We start from the raw sequence: 19,331 nt of genomic DNA, 5'->3' as shown, positions 1-19,331 counted from the left end.
TATTTTTTACATTTTGTCAGGAAATGCAGCTCCGTCTCAGGTTCTGCTGTGGTGCAGTGGTTGCACAGCCTTTCATCTACAGGGAGCCAGGTTTTCCTGTGTCTACCCTTCTCAATGGCAAGGCTGTGCTCACTGAGCCTGTACTTTGTCAAGGTTTTGATCAGTAACCATGGTCAAATATTTGGCCACAGTGTACTGTCGATTTAGGGCCAGATAGCACTGCATGTTGCTTTGTGCTTGTGTTTCCCAATAAGCAATATAGTTTTGTTTTGACTGTGTTGTAATTTTGGTTTATCCTGATCTTTCACTCAGTCCCTCTCTCTCCTTCTCTCAGTGTTTGTCTCTGTCTCTCTCTCTAATTTTTTTTGGGGGGTGGGACCCTGGCCTGCACTCATCCAGCTCTTTCTACCTGTCTCTCTCTCACCCAGCTCTCTTTCTCCCTCTCTATCTCTCTTTATCTCGGTCCCTCTCTTTCTCTCTGTGTGTTTCTTTGTCTCTCTCTCTCTGTGTTTCTCTGTCTCTCTCACTCAGTCTCTCTCTGTGTTTGTCTCTGTCTCTCTCACTTAGTATTTGTCTCTCTCACTCAGTCTCTCTCTTTCTCTGTGTTTGTCTCTGTCTCTCTTTCTCCCTCTCTCTCTCTCTCTCTCTCTCTCTCTCTCTCTCTCTCTCTCTCTCTCTGTGTGGTAGTCTGGTATTTATTTGCCTTCTCTGCCATGTGGTCCATGGCTGTGTGTGAATGTGTCTTGTCTTACATGGATAATTGTATCCATGAGGTTGTACAATTAGGCCAGGAATGCTTTTGTTTCTGTCTGGTTTCCAGGGAATCGAGTCTACTTGTCATTCACCATTGGATAGATTAAAGACACAACTTTGGATTTCAATCTTCACATATGATATATACACTCACCGGTCAGTTTATTAGGTACACCACCATGTCCATGAAAATTGATTGCTCCTACAGACAGTGAGTCACATGGCTTGCTATATAAAGCAGGCGGACAGGCATCGAGGCATTCAGTTACTGTTCGATTGAACATTAGAATGCAACTTTTTAACGTGGTATGATCATCGGTGCCAGGCGCACCGGATCCATGATCTCAGAAACGGCCGCCCTCCTGGGCTTTTCAGGCACAACATTGTCTAGGCTTTCCAGAGAATGGTGCATACAAACAATAATACGCAAGTATAAACACTATGGGACCACGCAGCAATCATACCTCTCAGGAAGGAGACGCATTCTGTCTCCTAGAGATGAACGTACTTTGGTCGAAAAGTGCAAATCAATCCCTGAACAACAGCAAAGGACCTTATGAAGATCCTGGAGGAAACAGGTACAAAAGTATCTATATCCACAGTTAAACGAGTCCTATATCGACATAACCTGAAAGGCCGCTCAGCAAGGAAGAAGCCACTGCTCCAAAACCGTCATAAACAAGCCAGACTGGTTTGCAACTGCACATGGGGACAAAGATCAGACTTTTAGGCGAAATGTCCTCTGGTCTGATGAAACAAAAATAGAACTGTTTGGCCATAATGACCATCGTTATGTTTGGAGGAAAAAGCGGGAGGCCTGCAAGCCGAAGAACACCATCCCAACAGTGAAGCACGGGGGTGGCGGCATCATGTTGTGGGGGTGCTTTGCTGTAGGAGGGTCTGGTGCACTTCACAAAATAGATGGCATAATGAGGGAGGAAAATCTGGTGGATAAAATCTCAAGACATCAGTCAGGAAGTTAAAGCTTGGCCGCAAATGGGTCTCCAAATGGAGAAGGGCCCCAAGCATACTTCCAAAGTTGTGGCAAAATGGCTTAAGGACAACAAAGTCAAGGTATTGGAGTGGCCATCTCAAAGCCCTGACCTAAATCGCATAGAAAATGTGTGGGCAGAACTGAAAAAGCGTGTGCGAGCAAGGAGGCCTACAAACCCGACGCAGTTACATCAGCTCTGTCAGGAGGAATGGGCCAAAATTAACCCAATTTATTATGGGAAGCTTGTGGAAGGCTACCCAAAACATTTGACCCAAGTTAAACAATTTAAAGGCAATGCTACCAAATACTAATTGAGTGTATGTAAACTACTGACCCACTGGGAATGTGATGAAAGAAATTAAAAGCTGAAAAATAATTCTCTCAACTATTATTCTGACATTTCATATTCTTAAAATAAAGTGGTGAGCCTAACTGACCTAAAACAGGGAATTTTTACTTGGATTAAATGTCAGTAATTTCTTCCCAAGACCTCAAAAGTGGTTTCCTGGTGTTTTTCTATTAAAAAAAGTGTGATTTTGATAGTGAAAAAAATTAGTTTTTCTGTAGTTTTTGGTATTACAATGGCGAATACATTTATTCTCTGGTAAAAATTCTGAGTGGCTGGTTAGATTTTTTTTTTGGTCCAACACCGTGGCTGGTGGACCAAAAAGTTTGTTTTTAGGCCGTGTTCATAAACCATAAACCATGTATATTTAAACATTTGGGGGCACAGAAAGAAAGGAAAAGGGGTAGCTTCTTTAGAAGAGCAATTATTATACCAGTGAATGAATGTCTGATCTTTTGCACGTCATCACTCAAACTTGAACGCTCTTAAAGAGACAGTGTACCTTTTCCGATGTAATGCATCTCAATAGGTGGCGCATTTGCACAATGCAGAAATCTAATATTCCACAAATTACTTTGTAATTTCAATGACAGGTTTTTGTATCAACATTTTAGCTTTTTATAATAAACAAATGTCTTCACATGGTTAAATATTAGTTTCTAGAGCACATGTGCATCAAAAGTAGTTAAAGCATATTGGGCCTATATAAATGCTATCTCAATCAATAAAAAAAAATATTATCTTCTGGTGCTCCTGGATTTTATGTTGTGCAACCTAACTTTAAATTGGGAGCACCAGTGCTGGGAACACAAATGTTTAATATAGAGTCCTGCCTACGTTTATTGTATTGTATCTACACCAACAATGCGTCATGTGCGTAATGATCATGTGGGGTGAAATATGTATATATTTGAAGACTGGATCACTCAGTCTGCTTGACCAGATGAAGACCCGTGTTGGATCTAAACGTTGTCATTAAAGGTGGTAAATTAGAAGCATTTTCAGTGTGCGGGCCTTTCTGTTCTTAACAAGCAGTATTGACCACAAACAAATGGTACATGAAGGCACTTTGAATCACATACATTTAAGTTGGTCCCACGTTAAACTAACCATTTTAGGCTTGAAGGCTTCATAGTGGCTTTACAAATCAATTATAAGTCGTCATCCGATAGAGGCCACGTGGCAAAGCGCGAGCTGTAAGTACGTCTTTATAACGCCTTTTTTACATAGTGTGAATTTGCTTATAGATATTTTTTTCATAATCTAGGCCATACTAAGGCTTCAAAATATGTTAGTTTTAGGTGGTACCGTAAATCCCAACTGACTTGGTTTGTAACTAAAGATGTGCTCCTTGTCTCCTCAATGGAACCGCCAGAACCTGTCCAGGTGAACCCGTGCTACTCAGGAACCCATGACTGTGACACCACCGCCCAATGTCTGCCCGGAGAGGGCCAGCAGTACCAGTGCCAGTGTGCCACTGGGTACATGGGTGACGGGCGCAACTGTTATGGTAAGAGAGGGGTACTGTGGATGGGGTGGGTCTTGGGGGATGGAAGTGTTATAAGGAGCAAAGCTTTTGAAAAATAGTTTTATTTTTTGGGGGTGTAGATCAGCTTTAATAATGCAGATAGATTGTAGCTTCCATCATTGTAATTGTCTGCATAATTTCCAATCCCCCATAAACAAATTTGCATATACACTACCGTTTAAAGGTTTGGGGTTACTTGAAAATGTCCTTGTTTATGAAAGAAAAGCACATTCTTTTGTCCATTAAAATAACATAAAATTGATCAGAAATACAGTGTAGACATTGTTAATGTTGTAAATGACTATTGTAGTTGGGAATGGCTGATTTTTTTAAATGGAATATCTACATAGGCGTACAGAGCCCCATTATCAGCAACCATCACTCCTGTGTTCCAATGGCACATTGTGTTAATCCAAATGTATCACTTTAAAAGGCTAATTGAGCATTAGAAAACCCTTTTGCAATTATGTTAGCACAGCTGAAAACTGTTGTCCTGGTTAAAGAAGCAATTAAACTGGCCTTCTTTAGTCTAGTTGAGTTTCTGGAGCATCAGCATTTGTTGGTTCGATTACAGGCTCAAGATGGCCAGAAACAAAGACCTTTCTTCTGAAACTCGTCAGTCTATACTTGTTCTGAGAAATTAAGCCTATTTCATGTGAGAAATTGCCAAGAAACAGAAGATCTTGTACTACTCCCTTCACAGAACAGCGCAAACTGTCTCTAATCAGAATAGAAAGAGGAGTGTGAGGCCCTGGTGCACAACTGAGCAAGAGGACAAGTACACTAGATTGTCTAGTTTAAGAAACAGTCGCCTTACAAGTCCTCAACTGGCAGCTTAATTAAATAGTACCCGCAAAACACCAGTCTCGACGTCAACAGTGAAGAGGCGACTCCGGGATGCTGGCCTTCTAGGCAGAGTTCCTATGTCCAGTGTCTGTGTTCTTTTGCCCATCTTTATCTTGTCTTTATATTGGCCAGTCTGAGATATGGGTTTTTCTTTGCAAGATATGGCTTTTTCTTTGCAACTCTGGCTTGAAGACCATCATCCCGGAGTAGCCTCTTCACTGTTGACGTTGAGACTGGTGTTTTGCGGGTACTATTTAATGAAGCTGCCATTTGAAGACTTGTGAACATTTTATTGGTAAACTATACAGTAATGTAAAAGTTATATTTTTTTTGTGATCCAATACGTAATACAAGTACACTTAATTTAGTTGTAATCCAAAGAGGTTAGAAAAAATATCTGGATCCTCTATTGACATTTGGCAGACCTTGTTTGAGATTTCACATTTTCATGGGTGCCATATTGACACGAAAAGCTCTATGACAATCACATTGTAGCTACTGGCTTTGATGAACTCATGGCTAACTAGGAGCTGCATGGCTAGCTAGGAGCTGACACGAGGGAGTTATCATGAGGTCCTGTGCAGTGGAAAGAGATGGGGCAACATTGGGTTGGATAAGAGTAGATGAAATGTACAGTATAAGGCATTGGAGTACAATGTTTCTGGCCAGTAGAGAAGGGAATGTGGGCTGTGGGACTTGAGATGGCATTGTTTAGGGAGTGGAGAGGAATTTCCCTCCATCCCCCTCTCCCACCAAGTGTCTCGCTCTCTCTCTCGCTCTCCTCTTCTGAGTCATCCATCCAGCGAGGAGACAGGGCTGTGACACTGTTTACTCTCAGTGGAGTGTCCTGGATACTCCCTTCTTATGCCTCTCCTCTCCTCACTGCTCTCTCCAAAGCCCCCCCCAGTCCAAGGCTGCATCTGTAGGGAGTGGAGGTAGGGAGGAGAGGAGTGGAGGAGGAAGAGAAGAGAAGAGGGAAAGGGAGGGGAGAGGAGTTTATTTGAAATTAATTGAGTTAGACAGCAAGGGAGTGCATGTTTCTATAACAATCTTGGTAAACCCCCCCCCACTCTCATGTATGCACGCACGCACGCACACACCTCACCTTCACCTTCACACATTCCCACTACTCCACTCTACTGCAGAGGAATCTGGAGCTGATTTCCTGGCTGCCGAAGGGCACCTCTCATGTTGGTTGGGTGAGGGGGATTTGACAGTGTGTAATTTCGTCACCTGTTAGAATGCCCCTCTCCCTCCCCTCCAGGGCAGGTAACAGGGGGGTCCAGACTCCAATGTCATTAGCCGGATGATCAAAACCAGCTCCCCCGCTGCGTTCGCTACGACCACCCTCATCGACTCCCAGCTGCCCTTGGGGATCCAAGGCCCCATTCTCATGAGGTGTGGCGCGGAGCCTTCACCCACCAGCCTCCCGCTGTCATCACAAACAGCCGTGATTGCAGTGCATAGTTTATATCCCATGTCTCAAGGCGCCATGCACAGAGCCTTCTTTACATTCACCAGGACACCAGTAATGGCTCTTAAACAAATGTCAGACTAATTAATGTTTAGTGTCAACTGTGGGATCCCGGCTCCCCTGTGGAGTGGAGCTTTATAGGACTGGGTTACGCTGTGTTTCTTAGGGCAGGCAGATAATACCAGAGACCTGGGTTCAAATACTCTGTCTCTGATTAATTGAGCATGTCTGGCCTGATGGAAACAATGGAACAGTTCCAAAAGTGAACATTTCAATCCCCGCCCATCCAGGCAGACTCAATCAAACTTAGAAGTATTTAGAAAGAAAGTAAAGGCTATTTTAAGAAAGGCTAGTTTCTAAGATTTGAAGACATATAGGGCTTGCTTAGCCCAAAAACAGTAGGGAGGTCCAGGGGCATTCTCCCCCGTCCCAAAAAAACCTGACCAAATTTCAACAGCTAAATGCATGAATTTGGTGCACTTTGAGATGAACATTGAGCGATTAGATATTTTTCAAGGTAACTTGCTACACCTGCTACATGTTTAATGTCAAAGGTGGGATCCAGGCTCCCTGTGGTCTCTCTACTCCGGAACACTCTCTACTCTCGAACACATACAGTGTATTGCCAAAAACCACTCACCAACGTAAAACACAGACTCTGACCCGTTCAAACTGATTAAAGAATCCCACAGTACTCTTGACACACACTTACACACACACAATGTGTAATTAGAATCCATATAGCAGTTTTAAGTGATAGTCTTACCCCTCCTCTTCCTCTCCCCATCACTTTCTGTGTGTCGTCTGTTGCTGTCTCTCTTGTCTGCCTTCTGTTGCTGTCTTTTAGTACTCTGTGTTGCTGTTTCTTGTCTACCCTCCTCTCTCATCCTGTCCTGGCTGTAAAAAGTAAAAGTAAACAATTGTTTTAATAGTAATTTCACAGGCTTTTTCACCTCGCCAGTACATTTTTTTTTTTGGTGCAAATAAATAGAACTAATTAGAATATATAGCAGAGCTTGAAGTGATACAGTCTACTGTGTGCTCAACACACCACTGTTCTCTCCCCACCTGTCCTCCTCTGTCACTTTCTCTGTGTTTTGTCTGTTGCTGTCAAAATCAAATCAAATTGTATTGGTCGCGTACACATATTTTTCAGATGTTATGGCATGTGTAGTGAAATGCTTATTTTTCTAGCAGGATACCTAACAATACACATACAGTGGGGCAAAAAAAGTATTTAGTCAGCCACCAATTGTGCAAGTTCTCCCACTTAAAAAGATGAGGCCTGTAATTTTCACCATAGGTACACTTCAACTATGACAGACAAAATGAGAAAAAAAATCAAGGAAAACACATTGTAGGATTGTTTATGAATTTATTTGCAAATTATGGTGGAAAATAAGTATTTGGTCACCTACAAACAAGCAAGATTTCTGGCTCTCACAGACCTGTGACTTCTTCTTTAAGAGGCTCCTCTGTCCTCCACTCGTTACCTGTATTAATGGCACCTGTTTGAACTTGTTATCAGTATAAAAGACACCTGTCCACAACCTCAAACAGTCACACTCCAAACTCCACTATGGCCAAGACCAAAGAGCTGTCAAAGTACACCAGAAACAAAATTGTAGACCTGCACCAAGCATTACAATTATCCTATTTACACTTTGTAGTCAATTTTGACAGTAAATTCAATGTTTCTGACTCATATATGTCAATATTTTCTAAATGACAGATTGGTTTTTAGGGGCATTTGCTCTTTAAAGTTACTGTATACTGACACAACCAGGGATACTCAACTGTAAAGAAAAATTAAAGTGTCCGCATAACAGCGCAACAACTCCAAACGTGACAGATAAGAACCTACATACATAAGTTATAATTTGGTCAGTTCTACCAGCTAATGTGAGATTTTTAGATTACATAACATTTGAGGGCACATCATTTAAGGGCCTATGTATTTTTTTAATGTTTTCTTCACCTACCATCTGACCACAAAGCTGGCCATCTTTCCTCCTCTATTTCTGGCTGCCCTCCCACTTCCCTTCTAAGTTCAAGTTTGTTAAGTTGTCATATACACGTGGTATATAGTACCTTCAGAAAGTATTCACACACTGTCACGGATCCCTCCGGTACTGCTGCTCATTCCTTTCACCAGCTCCGGAGGTCTACGTCACCGGCCTTCTAGGCGTCACTGAACTGGATTAATTACCACCAACCCCAGATTGTCTTGTCTCATTACGCACACCTGGTTCCAATTCCGCCTGATTAGTATGTGTATATATCTGCCCTCTGTTCCCCATTGTCCTTGTCGGTTATTGTAACCATGTTCGTTGGTCCTGGAAGTACCTGTGCTATTATATCGGCTTCCATGATACGTGTTATTGTGCATTTGTTTTACAGGTTTCCACCTCGCTCTTTTGTTTGGGTGGAAGAAATGAAACCCCCTATTATGTATTCCTTCCCCTGTCTCCAATCATTAGACAACGTGACACACACTTTGACTTTTTCAAAATTTTGTTGTATTACAACCTGAATTTAAAATGGATGAAATTTAGATTTTTTTTCTAATTAATTAAAGAAAAGCTGAAATGTCTTGAGTCAATAAGTATTCAATCCCTTTATTATGGCAAGACTAAATACATTCAGGAGAAAAAATGTGCTTAACAGGTCACATAATAAGTTGCGTGGCCTCACTCTGTGTGCAATGATAGTGTTTAACATGATTTATGAATGACTACCTCATCTCTATACCTCACACATACAATTATATGTACGGTCCCTCAGGTGAGCAGTGAATTTCAAACACAGATTCAACCAAAGACCAGGGAGGTTTTCCAAAGCCTCGCAAGGAGGGCACCTATTTGTATTGGTAGATAGGTAAAAATAATAAAAGCAGAAATTGAAAATCCCTTTGGGCATGGTGAAGTTATTAATTACAATCTGAATGGTGTATCACTACACCCAGTCACCACAAAGACACAGGCGTCATTCCTAACTCAGTTGCCGGAAAGGAAATAAACTGCTCAGGGATTTCACCATGACGCCGGTGGTGATTCTAAAACAGCTACAGAGTTTAATGGCTGTGATTGGATAAAACTGAGGTTGGATCAACAACATTAGAGTTCCTCCACAACACTAACCTAATTGACAGAGTGAACAGAAGGAAGCTTGAACAGAATACACATATTACAAAACATGCATTCTGTTTGCACTAAAGTCATTCTGCAAAAAATGTGGCAAAGAAATGTACTTTTGTCCTGAATACCAAGTGTTATGTTTGGGGCAAATCCAATACAACGCGTTACTGAGTCATATTCTCCATATTTTCATGCATAGTGGTGGCTGCATCATGTTATGTGTATGCTTGTAGTCGTTAAGGACTCGGGAGTTTTTCAGGATAAAAATTCAACAGAATGGAGCTAAGTACAGGAAAAATCTGGTTGTCTGCTTTCCACCAGACACTGGGAGATTAATTCACCTTTCAGCAGGACAAGAACCTATAACACAAGGATTTGCTGGAGTTGCTTACCAAGAAGACAAAGGATGTTACTGAGTGGCCGGGTTAGTTTTGACTTAAATCGACTTGAAGTCTATGGCTAAACCTGAAAATGGTTGTCTAACAATGATTTTTTAATTCAGTGGAGACGTAACCAATAAGACTCACAGCTGAAATCCCTGCCAAAAGTGCTTCTACAAAGTATTGATTCAGAGGTGAGATTAAATTAAATATTTAATTTTCAATAAATTTGCAAACATTTCTAAAAACATGTTTTCACTTTGTAATTATGATGTATTGTGTTTAGATGGCAGAGAAAAAAATATTTCATAAAGGTTGAATTCAGTTTGTAACATGAAAGTGTGGAATAAGTCAATGAATACTCTAGGCACTGTACATGGAGTACAGTGCATTGAAATGGTTACTTGCAGGATAACCTTTCGACAATGCAATCACAACAGAAAAAGTAAGTAGCAAAGTGAATAAAAAGAGTAATACAAAAAAAGCTCAATTAAATCATTTCAACAATATAAAAAGTGTTTTTGTTGCAAATAGTTACATAGTTTATATCGAAATAACAGACATGAGCCAAGCATGCTTACCTGTAGAATGGCATATGTTATAAGACCTCTATGATTAATTTAATTTAGTTTGTTTTACCACGTCAACATTGCTCATTTTAAACGGGTTTAAATATAATGCTGTAGTAAAGTTCAGCTTCAGTCCACAGGTGGGCACTGTGTCACTGTCTGAAGATATGTGCTTCAGTCAGAAAAACATTCTCTCGTATATTCAGTCTCAGCTAGCTAGCGAAGTGGCTAGCCAGCCAAGCTAGCTAAAGAAGCGAAACCCATTAAATACACTCGCTGTAAATAAACACTTTTTCTAATATCATGACTTAACATCCTTAGCTTGCCCATTCACTAAATATACTATCAAATAACTCTGACACCCAATAGCTTAAGGATCCCGAGTGCTAACTCTAGCTTATTAGCATTAGCCACCAACCCTGCGCAAACCTCTGGCTAACTCTGCTGCTGCTACTGCACTATGACTTTCTCTCCACCCCATTCACTGGTACCTCAAGCTGCTCAACCTGAACTCTTTCGGATGAAGTTCTGAATATCCATATTTGCTCTTTAATATGCTGCAGCCTCTGATTGCCTGACAGGCATTTTGCTGAGGGATGAACTTGACATCTCACCGGTGCTGTAAGGGTGGGAAGGGTTCAAGGGACGTGAGCGGTCCACTGTGTTGTGATATCTTGACCAATCACAGCAGGCACTGCGTCTTTCCATGGGCTTCTTGCAGTACCTGGTACTGCACATTGTATTGTATTGTATTGTTTTGTTTCTTTTTGTCATAAAAATGTTGCTCCAAGCAGCTCCAAGCAGCTGAGTATAAACATGTTTTTATACTGCATAGGGCAAGTGATGTGTGGTTATGGAAACTCATATCAGACTGAAATGTACAAAATTAACTAAAGGTTTGGGGTTTGATCAAAAACACCCGGGGCTGAAGCCTCAGAAGCCCAGGCCTAGTGACACCACTGAACCTAAGTCTGATCTCAACAGTGGAAACGGACAGAGAATCTACTCAAACTGATGGTCTGATGATACTATAATTGTGACATAAGAGTTCTGTTTTCTCTCTCTTCTCCCTCAGATGTGGATGAGTGCGTTGAGGGTCTCAGCCTGTGCGGTGCCCACGCCCAGTGTGTCAACCTGCCAGGGAGCCATCGCTGCCAATGCCAGAGCGGCTACAAGTTTGGCTTTGATGGGCGTACCTGTATAGGTAATTGATATGGACTATTGGAAACCTGCCAAACAGGTGGTGATTAAGTCTGTTTTTGAAAGTGGTGATGAAGTCAGAATTGCGGGAGGCTGGGGAGTTCCAGTGTTTAAGGGAAGCGGCGCTGAATGCTCGTGGTGCAGTCTTATTTTTGGGATGGTAAGTAGTCCAGAGTCAGAGGAGCGGAGACAGCGGGAGGGGATGTGTGTGTGGAGGAGGTTGGAGAGGTATGAGGTGGCAAGGTCATGGAGGGCCTTGTAGGATCTTGTAGGTGATGTGGAATTTGACAGGAAGCTAATGAAGTTGGTGCAGAGTGGGGGTGATGCATTCCCAGGGTTTGGTGTGTGTGAGGACCCTGGCAGTGGAGTTCTGGATGTACTGGAGCCTATTCAAGGCTTTGCTGAACACCTTGAATAGGACTCCATTGCAGTAGTCCAGACATGATGTGACAAAGGCATGTATGAGGGGCTCCGCTACTGGGTCCGTGAGGGATGGTCGGAGTCGGGAGATGTTACAGAGGTGGAAAAAGGAGGAATTGGTGATGTATTTGATGTAAGGCTCGAAGGAGAGAGTGGGGTCCAGGATGACACCCACTTTTTTGATGAGAGCCTTGGGAGGCTCCAGCATGACCTCAGTTTTATTGCTGTTGAGTTTGAGTAGATTAGATGTCATCCAGTTTTTTATATCCTGGAGATGAGAAGTGGGTTTGGTGTGGATGTAAATCTGGGTGTCATCCGCATAGCAGTGGAAGTTGAGACCATGGCGGCAGAAGATCTGGCCCAGGGGAAGAATGTAGCTCGCTGTGTTTATTAAAAATCCCATTGCACTTATCGTATAAGCAGAGTTGTTAACCCCGGTGTCATAGCAAAATTCCCAACCTGGCCCCATTTCATCATGGCCACCAAATCATCCCCCTCATTCCAAGTTGGCATATATAACTCCTCACCTCTCCACCTGATAGCTGATGTGTGGTGAGCGTTCCGGCACAAAAATGGTCGCTGTGCATCATCTAGGTGGGCGTTCCACATTGGTGGCGGATGAGATGATTTTCCCCCTACTATGTAAAGTGCTTTGAGTACCTCAGTTGGTAGAAAAGCGCTGTATAAATCCAATAAATTATTATAAGGCTGGGGGAGAGGAGTGTGTCACAGTGAGACACGAGCTCCTCGGCAGAGGATAGAAGGATGAGGGCTGTTGTGTGTTTGAAGCCTGTTTCTGAGAGACTTTATGTTCCTGTGTGTAATGGTCCGTTTTTGCCGCAACTTGGTTAGGGGGAAAGGCACATTACAGAGGATGGCAAAGTTTTTGTAGTTACACATAGCCTGGTGGTTTAGCTTGATTAAGCACTGTTAAGTCATTTGGCTGCTGCCAGTTTTCTGTTAAGCACATCAGGTCAATATCTTTATCGATGATAGCACCATGAACCAGCAGTGAGTATACTGTTCAGCAGAGCAAACTAACTGGTGTTGTAGGGTGGAAGAGGGGTCAAGGGATGTGAGGGATCCATTGTGTTCTCGACCAATCACAGCACACGCCACGTCACTCCAGGGGCTTCTTGCAGTACCTGGTACTGCCTAGCGCAGCATATTGTATTGTTTCTTTTGGTCATAAAAATGTGTCAGTAAAACAATGTTTTTAATACTGCACAGGACAAGTGATGTGTGGTTATGGAAACTCATATTCATCTGAAATGTAAAAAATGAAAAAATAATAAAAAAGGTTTGGAGTTTGATCAAAAACATCCGGGGCTGAAGCCTCGGAAGCCCAGGCCTAATGACACCACTGAACACAAGTCTGGTCTCAGCAGTGGAAACGGACAGAGAATCTACTCAAACTAATGGTCTGATGATACTATAACTGAGGCATAACAGTTCTGTTCTCTCCCTCTTCTCCCTCAGATGTGGATGAGTGCGTTGAGGGCATTGGCCTGTGCGGTGCCAACGCCCATTGTGTCAACCTGCCAGGGAGCCATCGCTGCCAATGCCAGAGTGGCTACGAGTTTGACATTGACGGACGTACCTGTATAGGTGATTGATCTGTACTATTGTAACTTATACTGAACTGCAGACTATCTGGGTATTGCTTTCAATTCACCATTGCTGCCTGCAACCCCTTACATATTATGCTTGCACAGTACATTCCCCGGATAAGATCTCTATCTTGTCCTTGTCTTCATTTTTACTGAGGAAATTATTCATTGTAAACACACTATCACCTACAGTTGACTAGGAAATCAACAGCACTGATTCATTTAAATAATAATAATATATTGGATTTAAAGAGAGAAAAAACATAACAAGAAATTGAACAAGTTCAAATTGAAAAGACACTTAGCTTTGCTAGAGCCGAGTTAAGTCTGTTTTTAAAAGTGGCGATAAAGTCAGAATTGTGTGGTGGCTGGGGAGTTCCAGAGTTTAGGGGAAGCTGCGCTAAATGCCCAGTCCCCTGTGGTGTACAGTCTTATTTTTGGGATGGTGAGTAGTCCAGAGTCAGAGGAGCGGAGACAGCTGGAGAGGATGTTTGTGTGGAGGAGGTCGGAGAGGTATGAGGGGGCAAGGCCATGGAGGGCCTTGTAGGTGAGGAGTAGGATCTTGAATGTGATGCAGAAGTTGACCGGGAGCCAATGAAGGTGGTGCAGAGTGGGGGTGGAGTTCAGGGTTTGTGTGTGTGAGGACCCTGGCAGTGGAGTTCTGGATGTACTGGAGCCTCTCCAAGGCTTTGCTTGACAACTTGAATAGGATTCCATTGCAGTGGTCCAGATATGATGTGACAAAGGCATGTATGAGGGGCTTCGCTACTGGGTCCGTGAGGTGGTCGGAGTCAGGAGATGTTCCGGAGGTGGAAATGGCTCCAATCAGAATATAAAGAGGAGTGGGAGGCCCCGGTGCACAACTGAGCAAGAGGACCTTGCAACTCTGCCTAGAAGGCTAGCACCCCGGAGTCGCCTCTTCACTGTTGATGTTGAGACTGGTGTTTCTCAAACTAACCACTCTAATGTACTTGTCCTCTTGCTCAGTTGTGCACTGGGGCGTCCCACTCCTCTTTCTATTCTGGTTGAGCCAGTTTGCGCTGTTCTGTGTTGTGCGAGATCTTCAGTTTCTTGGCAATTTCTTGTATGGAATAGCCTTAATTTCTCAGAACAAGAACAGACTGACGAGTTTCGAACCCACAAATGCTGATGCTCTTGATCAGTGGTTCTCAACCCTGGTCCTCATGACCCAAAGGGGTGCACATTTGTGTTTTTTCCCTAGCACTACACAACTGATTCAAATCATCAAAGCCTGAAGAGGAGTTGTTGATTTGAATCAGGTGTGTAGTGCTAGGGCAAAAACAAAAATGTGCACCCCCTTTGGGTCCCCAGGACCAGGGTTGAGAACCGCTGCTCTAGATACTCAACTAGTCTAAAGAAGGCCAGTTTTGTATTGCTTCTTTAATCAGAACAACTGTTTTCAGCTGTGGTTTTCTATTGATCAATTAGCCTTTTAAAATTATAAACTTGGTTGCTGATAATGGGCCTCTGTACGCCTATGTAGATATTCCATTAAAAATCTGCCGTTTCCAGCTACAATAGTCATTTACAACATTAACCATGTCTACACTGTATTTCTTATCAATTTGATGTTATTTGAATGGACAAAAAAAAATTGCTTTTCTTTCAAAAACAAGGACATTTCTAAGTGAGCCCAAACTTTTGAATGGTAGTGTAAATCCAATCAATTATTAGAAAGCTGGCCGAGAGCAGTGTGTTATAAGAGTACATGGCCAGTAAGAGCAGATTGTTCTTCTAGATCTTCAAATATTCATAGATATCCCAGCAGGGTCAAATAATAATCAAAGTGGTTGTGTGTGGGGAAACTGCACATGCTGTGTGATGTTGAAACAATCCAGGAGAGACAGGAACTCGATAGCAAAGGCATACCTGTTGGAAGGACTTTCATCTTTAAGTCTATATGATGGATAACAGCAAGCCGCCCACCCCGATCCACAGAGCAAGGTTTTTATAGTTACACATAGTCTGGGGATGTAGCTTGATTAAGCACCATAAAGTAATTTGGCTGCTGCCAGGTTTCTGTGAAGCACATCATGTCAATATCTTTATCCATGATGTGTATGTATTTTCTGCACAAGACCCTATGTTTGTAGGCCCTCTGACACACAATATCCAGGTCGCGGTGCATCCGTAGGGAAAACAGGGCTTTAAAACTGGCAGTTAGTAAAAATAAATGCTAACACTTGGCAACCAAGACTCAGCAGCCAACAAAAGGTCAAACTATTAGCAAGAAATCCTATTAAGCCAAAAAAATCACAATGATGAACGGTAGTTAGCAAACAAGAGGCAGCCAAAGCGCCACAGGTTACTCACAAAATTAAAAGGGAGTCCCATGTATTATTACTACTATTGGTTCAATGTTCATTCAGTTTAGTTATCATTATTGTAGCAGTAGAGGAGGAAAAGTAAGGCAAGTAAATGTGTAGTTATGTACCAGTTTTTAAGCCTGGCTAGCGTTGCTACTAAGTTAGGGAATTTGCCTCCAGGCCGCTTAACACCACCTTTTATTTAACCCTTCCTCCCTTTCTCCTCTCCTGATGTTGGCCATAGAACTAGAATCACTAGAGGGGACATTCAAGTTAAGGCTCTATAGTGTGTGAAAGACCCCTCCCACCAGATCCCAGTTCTATGATATTGTCCACTTGGCCTCATTTCTCATGTTTGGTGATTGAATCTACAGTATGCTTGTTGTGCCACAGACTTGGACGAGTGCCGCTCTCAGCCCTGCCATCCCCAGGCCACCTGCTCCAACACTCTGGGCTCCTTCCAGTGCCAGTGTCAATATGATTTCCAAGGAGACGGCTTCCAGTGTGTCCCTAGCAATGGTGATGCTCATTTAAACTTAGACTTCAAAGCAAACTAGATTAGCTTTTGTGCCACACTGTCTCAAAATCTTAAAATGTGCACTAGGACTAGTAGTTAGTGGCACTGTCTTCCAACAAGCTTTGAGTCACCATAGATATGGGACTTAGGCTAGTTGTACTGAATCTTGTCTCAGGTCTTGTTTGCCATGTGTCTTGGTTCTCAGGGCATCCGGAGCGCCCTAAGACACAGTGTGAGCAGCACAGAGACAGCCTGCAGGGTGGGCTGTCTCCCCGAGGGCCTCGGCCTGTTCCTGGAAGCCTTGCTCCGGGGGCCTTTGTCCCTCAGTGTGATGAGCAGGGTCAGTACAGAGCCCTGCAGTGCCACGGCTCCACAGGACACTGCTGGTGTGTGGACAGTAGGGGGCAGGAGAGAGCAGGGACCAGGACTTTGCCCAGAACTCCCCCCACCAACTGCGACAGACCAGGTGAGACCTGCTCAGACACAGCATATCACATTCACACACATACTGAACACACTTTTCAAAGAGACAGCACTTAAAAAATATATAATGTTTTCAATGGTGTTGATCAAATTTTTCTATTTCACACAAAGTTGAAAATAGTGATAATAGCCTCTCTCTGGTGTAAAACCTCACATTTTTTCTCTGAGGAAAAAGGCGATAGGATCAAGAGCAGAACACTGATGTGTAGAGACTAGAAGAAGTGTATGGTCTTTTTACACTAAGGAAATATGTGAAGTAAGATCTGCCTTACTTCAATGTCAGATTTGCTGTGTGTAAAAAGGCTCTTAGCAATGTTCATCTGGATCTTACGTTCCCAGTATGATCTATTGTCAGTTTGTTGTGTTAAACTGTTACGTTATCCCATCAAGTTTGTCTTTTGGTAAACCTAAACTCTTCTGACCCCCATCTTTTGACTGTCGATATTTCTGACTGACCGTCTCAATTCAGGTATATGTAGCAAAATTTGAAATTGTGTTTTTTACATTGGTTGAAAGTAGAGACTCAGAGTTAGAAAATGCTATATCATACACTACAGTTGAGGAACAATGGGAAAGTAAACATGCTTTGAAAGTTGATAAACTTGCTGCCTCACTTTTGAGAAAATGACCCTTGAATATTTTGTAAACCTACTGGAGAGCTCTTATTTGTCTACACTCATTCAGCATTGTTCACACCCTCTTAAGCCTTAGCCCCACTTAGCCCCACCCATCTCTTTAAGGATTGACATGTGAGGCCATGTACCAAAGATTTCAAGACGAAAGGCTGGTTTATATTACATCTATCGACAGTTGGCCCAGTGACATCATGAACATTCTATTGTCATCCAACATCAAACATGTCATTGTCGTTATGAAAAAGTATAAACACAAAAACTACAGTCTGCATGATATCAGCAGCCTGGTGGTCCAAAATAGGTAGTGTATTTTAACACCAATAAACTAAATCCGTTTAAAAATGTAAAATTTAGTATATGTCAATCTAGCAAACCAGGAAACTAAAAGCAACTTTCTAAACAATGTTTTGGTTCATTTCTAGCTTGTTAGCTAATGCTAAGTTAGCTGGCTTGCCAGTTCAAATAATAACTATATCATATAGCTGACATCTTCACTTTAGCAAATTTGTATTCATTATTAAAGGAAAATAAACTCACAACATGATCATTATTTACAAGGTAATGGCGAGCCAATTTTAGAAAATAGTTTACCGTTGTGAGTGTGACAAAATAGAAGCAGGGCATTCTACCGGAGAATATTAGAACTTGGACATTGTCTCGTTGACCGAATGTTTTATCCTAATTTCACTTTGGTTTAGGTCATTTTGTTCTTCACAATACCATCTCTGGTAAACACATACACAGAAGGCGTAGTAAAATGGTTACTTGCATAGTGAAGTCTTTTGTTTAGACATGTAGCTAGATAAACTATGAACCATAATCCCAACTCATAATGTTACTACCCTGCATGAATCTGCAGGTAGCTAGCCAACCAGGTTCAATGTTCGCTAGCTAGCTAACATTAGGCTATAACTAGCGATACAAATGGCTCTGAGATCCGAATAATATTACTACACAGATCATACAGTGCCTTGCGAAAGTATTCGGCCCCCTTGAACTTTGCAACCTTTTGCCACATTTCAGGCTTCAAACATAAAGATATAAAACTGTATTTTTTTGTGAAGAATCAACAACAAGTGGGACACAATCATGAAGTGGAATGACATTTATTGGATATTTCAATATTTTTTAACAAATCAAAAACTGAAAAATTGGGCGTGCAAAATTATTCAGCCCCCTTAAGTTAATACTTTGTAGCGCCACCTTTTGCTGCGATTACAGCTGTAAGTCGCTTGGGGTATGTCTCTATCAGTTTTGCACATCGAGAGACTGACATTTTTTCCCATTCCTCCTTGCAAAACAGCTCGAGCTCAGTGAGGTTGGATGGAGAGCATTTGTGAACAGCAGTTTTCAGTTCTTTCCACAGATTCTCGATTGGATTCAGGTCTGGACTTTGACTTGGCTATTCTAACACCTGCATATGTTTATTTTTGAACCATTCCATTGTAGATTTTGCTTTATGTTTTGGATCATTGTCTTGTTGGAAGACAAATCTCCGTCCCAGTCTCAGGTCTTTGGCAGACTCCATCAGGTTTTCTTCCAGAATGGTCCTGTATTTGGCTCCATCCATCTTCCCATCAATTTTAACCATCTTCCCTGTCCCTGCTGAAGAAAAGCAGGCCCAAACCATGATGCTGCCACCACCATGTTTGACAGTGGGGATGGTGTGTTCAGTGTGATGAGCTGTGTTGCTTTTACGCCAAACATAACGTTTTGCATTGTTGCCAAAAAGTTCAATTTTGGTTTCATCTGACCAGAGCACCTTCTTCCACATGTTTGGTGTGTCTCCCAGGTGGCTTGTGGCAAACTTTAAACTACACTTTTTATGGATATCTTTAAGAAATGGCTTTCTTCTTGCCACTCTTCCATAAAGGCCAGATTTGTGCAATATACGACTGATTGTTGTCCTATGGACAGAGTCTCCCACCTCAGCTGTAGATCTCTGCAGTTCATCCAGAGTGATCATGGGCCTCTTGGCTGCATCTCTGATCAGTCTTCACCTTGTATGAGCTGAAAGTTTAGAGAGACGGCCAGGTCTTGGTAGATTTGCAGTGGTCTGATACTCCTTCCATTTCAATATTATCGCTTGCACAGTGCTCCTTGGGATGTTTA

General features: G+C 42.3%; 1 protein-coding gene across 3 annotated transcripts in view; it reads left to right on the top strand.

Annotated features, from left to right (window-relative positions):
- The window catches only part of LOC139383335 (nidogen 2a (osteonidogen)), a 91,191-nt gene that overhangs the window by 44,282 nt on the left and 27,578 nt on the right, over positions 1–19,331 (top strand). For 2 of the 3 annotated variants that reach the window (XM_071127837.1, XM_071127838.1), the window contains exons 9-13: positions 3,469–3,603; positions 11,103–11,231; positions 13,127–13,255; positions 15,978–16,103; positions 16,307–16,567. In XM_071127837.1, coding sequence (XP_070983938.1) covers positions 3,469–3,603; positions 11,103–11,231; positions 13,127–13,255; positions 15,978–16,103; positions 16,307–16,567 — 780 coding nt within the window. The remainder of the gene's footprint in view (positions 1–3,468; positions 3,604–11,102; positions 11,232–13,126; positions 13,256–15,977; positions 16,104–16,306; positions 16,568–19,331) is intronic. The other variant, XM_071127839.1, reaches the window with a different exon arrangement.

The sequence above is a fragment of the Oncorhynchus clarkii genome, chromosome 25, assembly GCF_045791955.1.
Source record: "Oncorhynchus clarkii lewisi isolate Uvic-CL-2024 chromosome 25, UVic_Ocla_1.0, whole genome shotgun sequence".
NCBI classification, from domain to species: Eukaryota; Metazoa; Chordata; class Actinopteri; order Salmoniformes; family Salmonidae; genus Oncorhynchus; species Oncorhynchus clarkii.
Note: the sequence above shows the minus strand (reverse complement) of the source record. Positions and strands in the feature narration are given on the sequence as shown.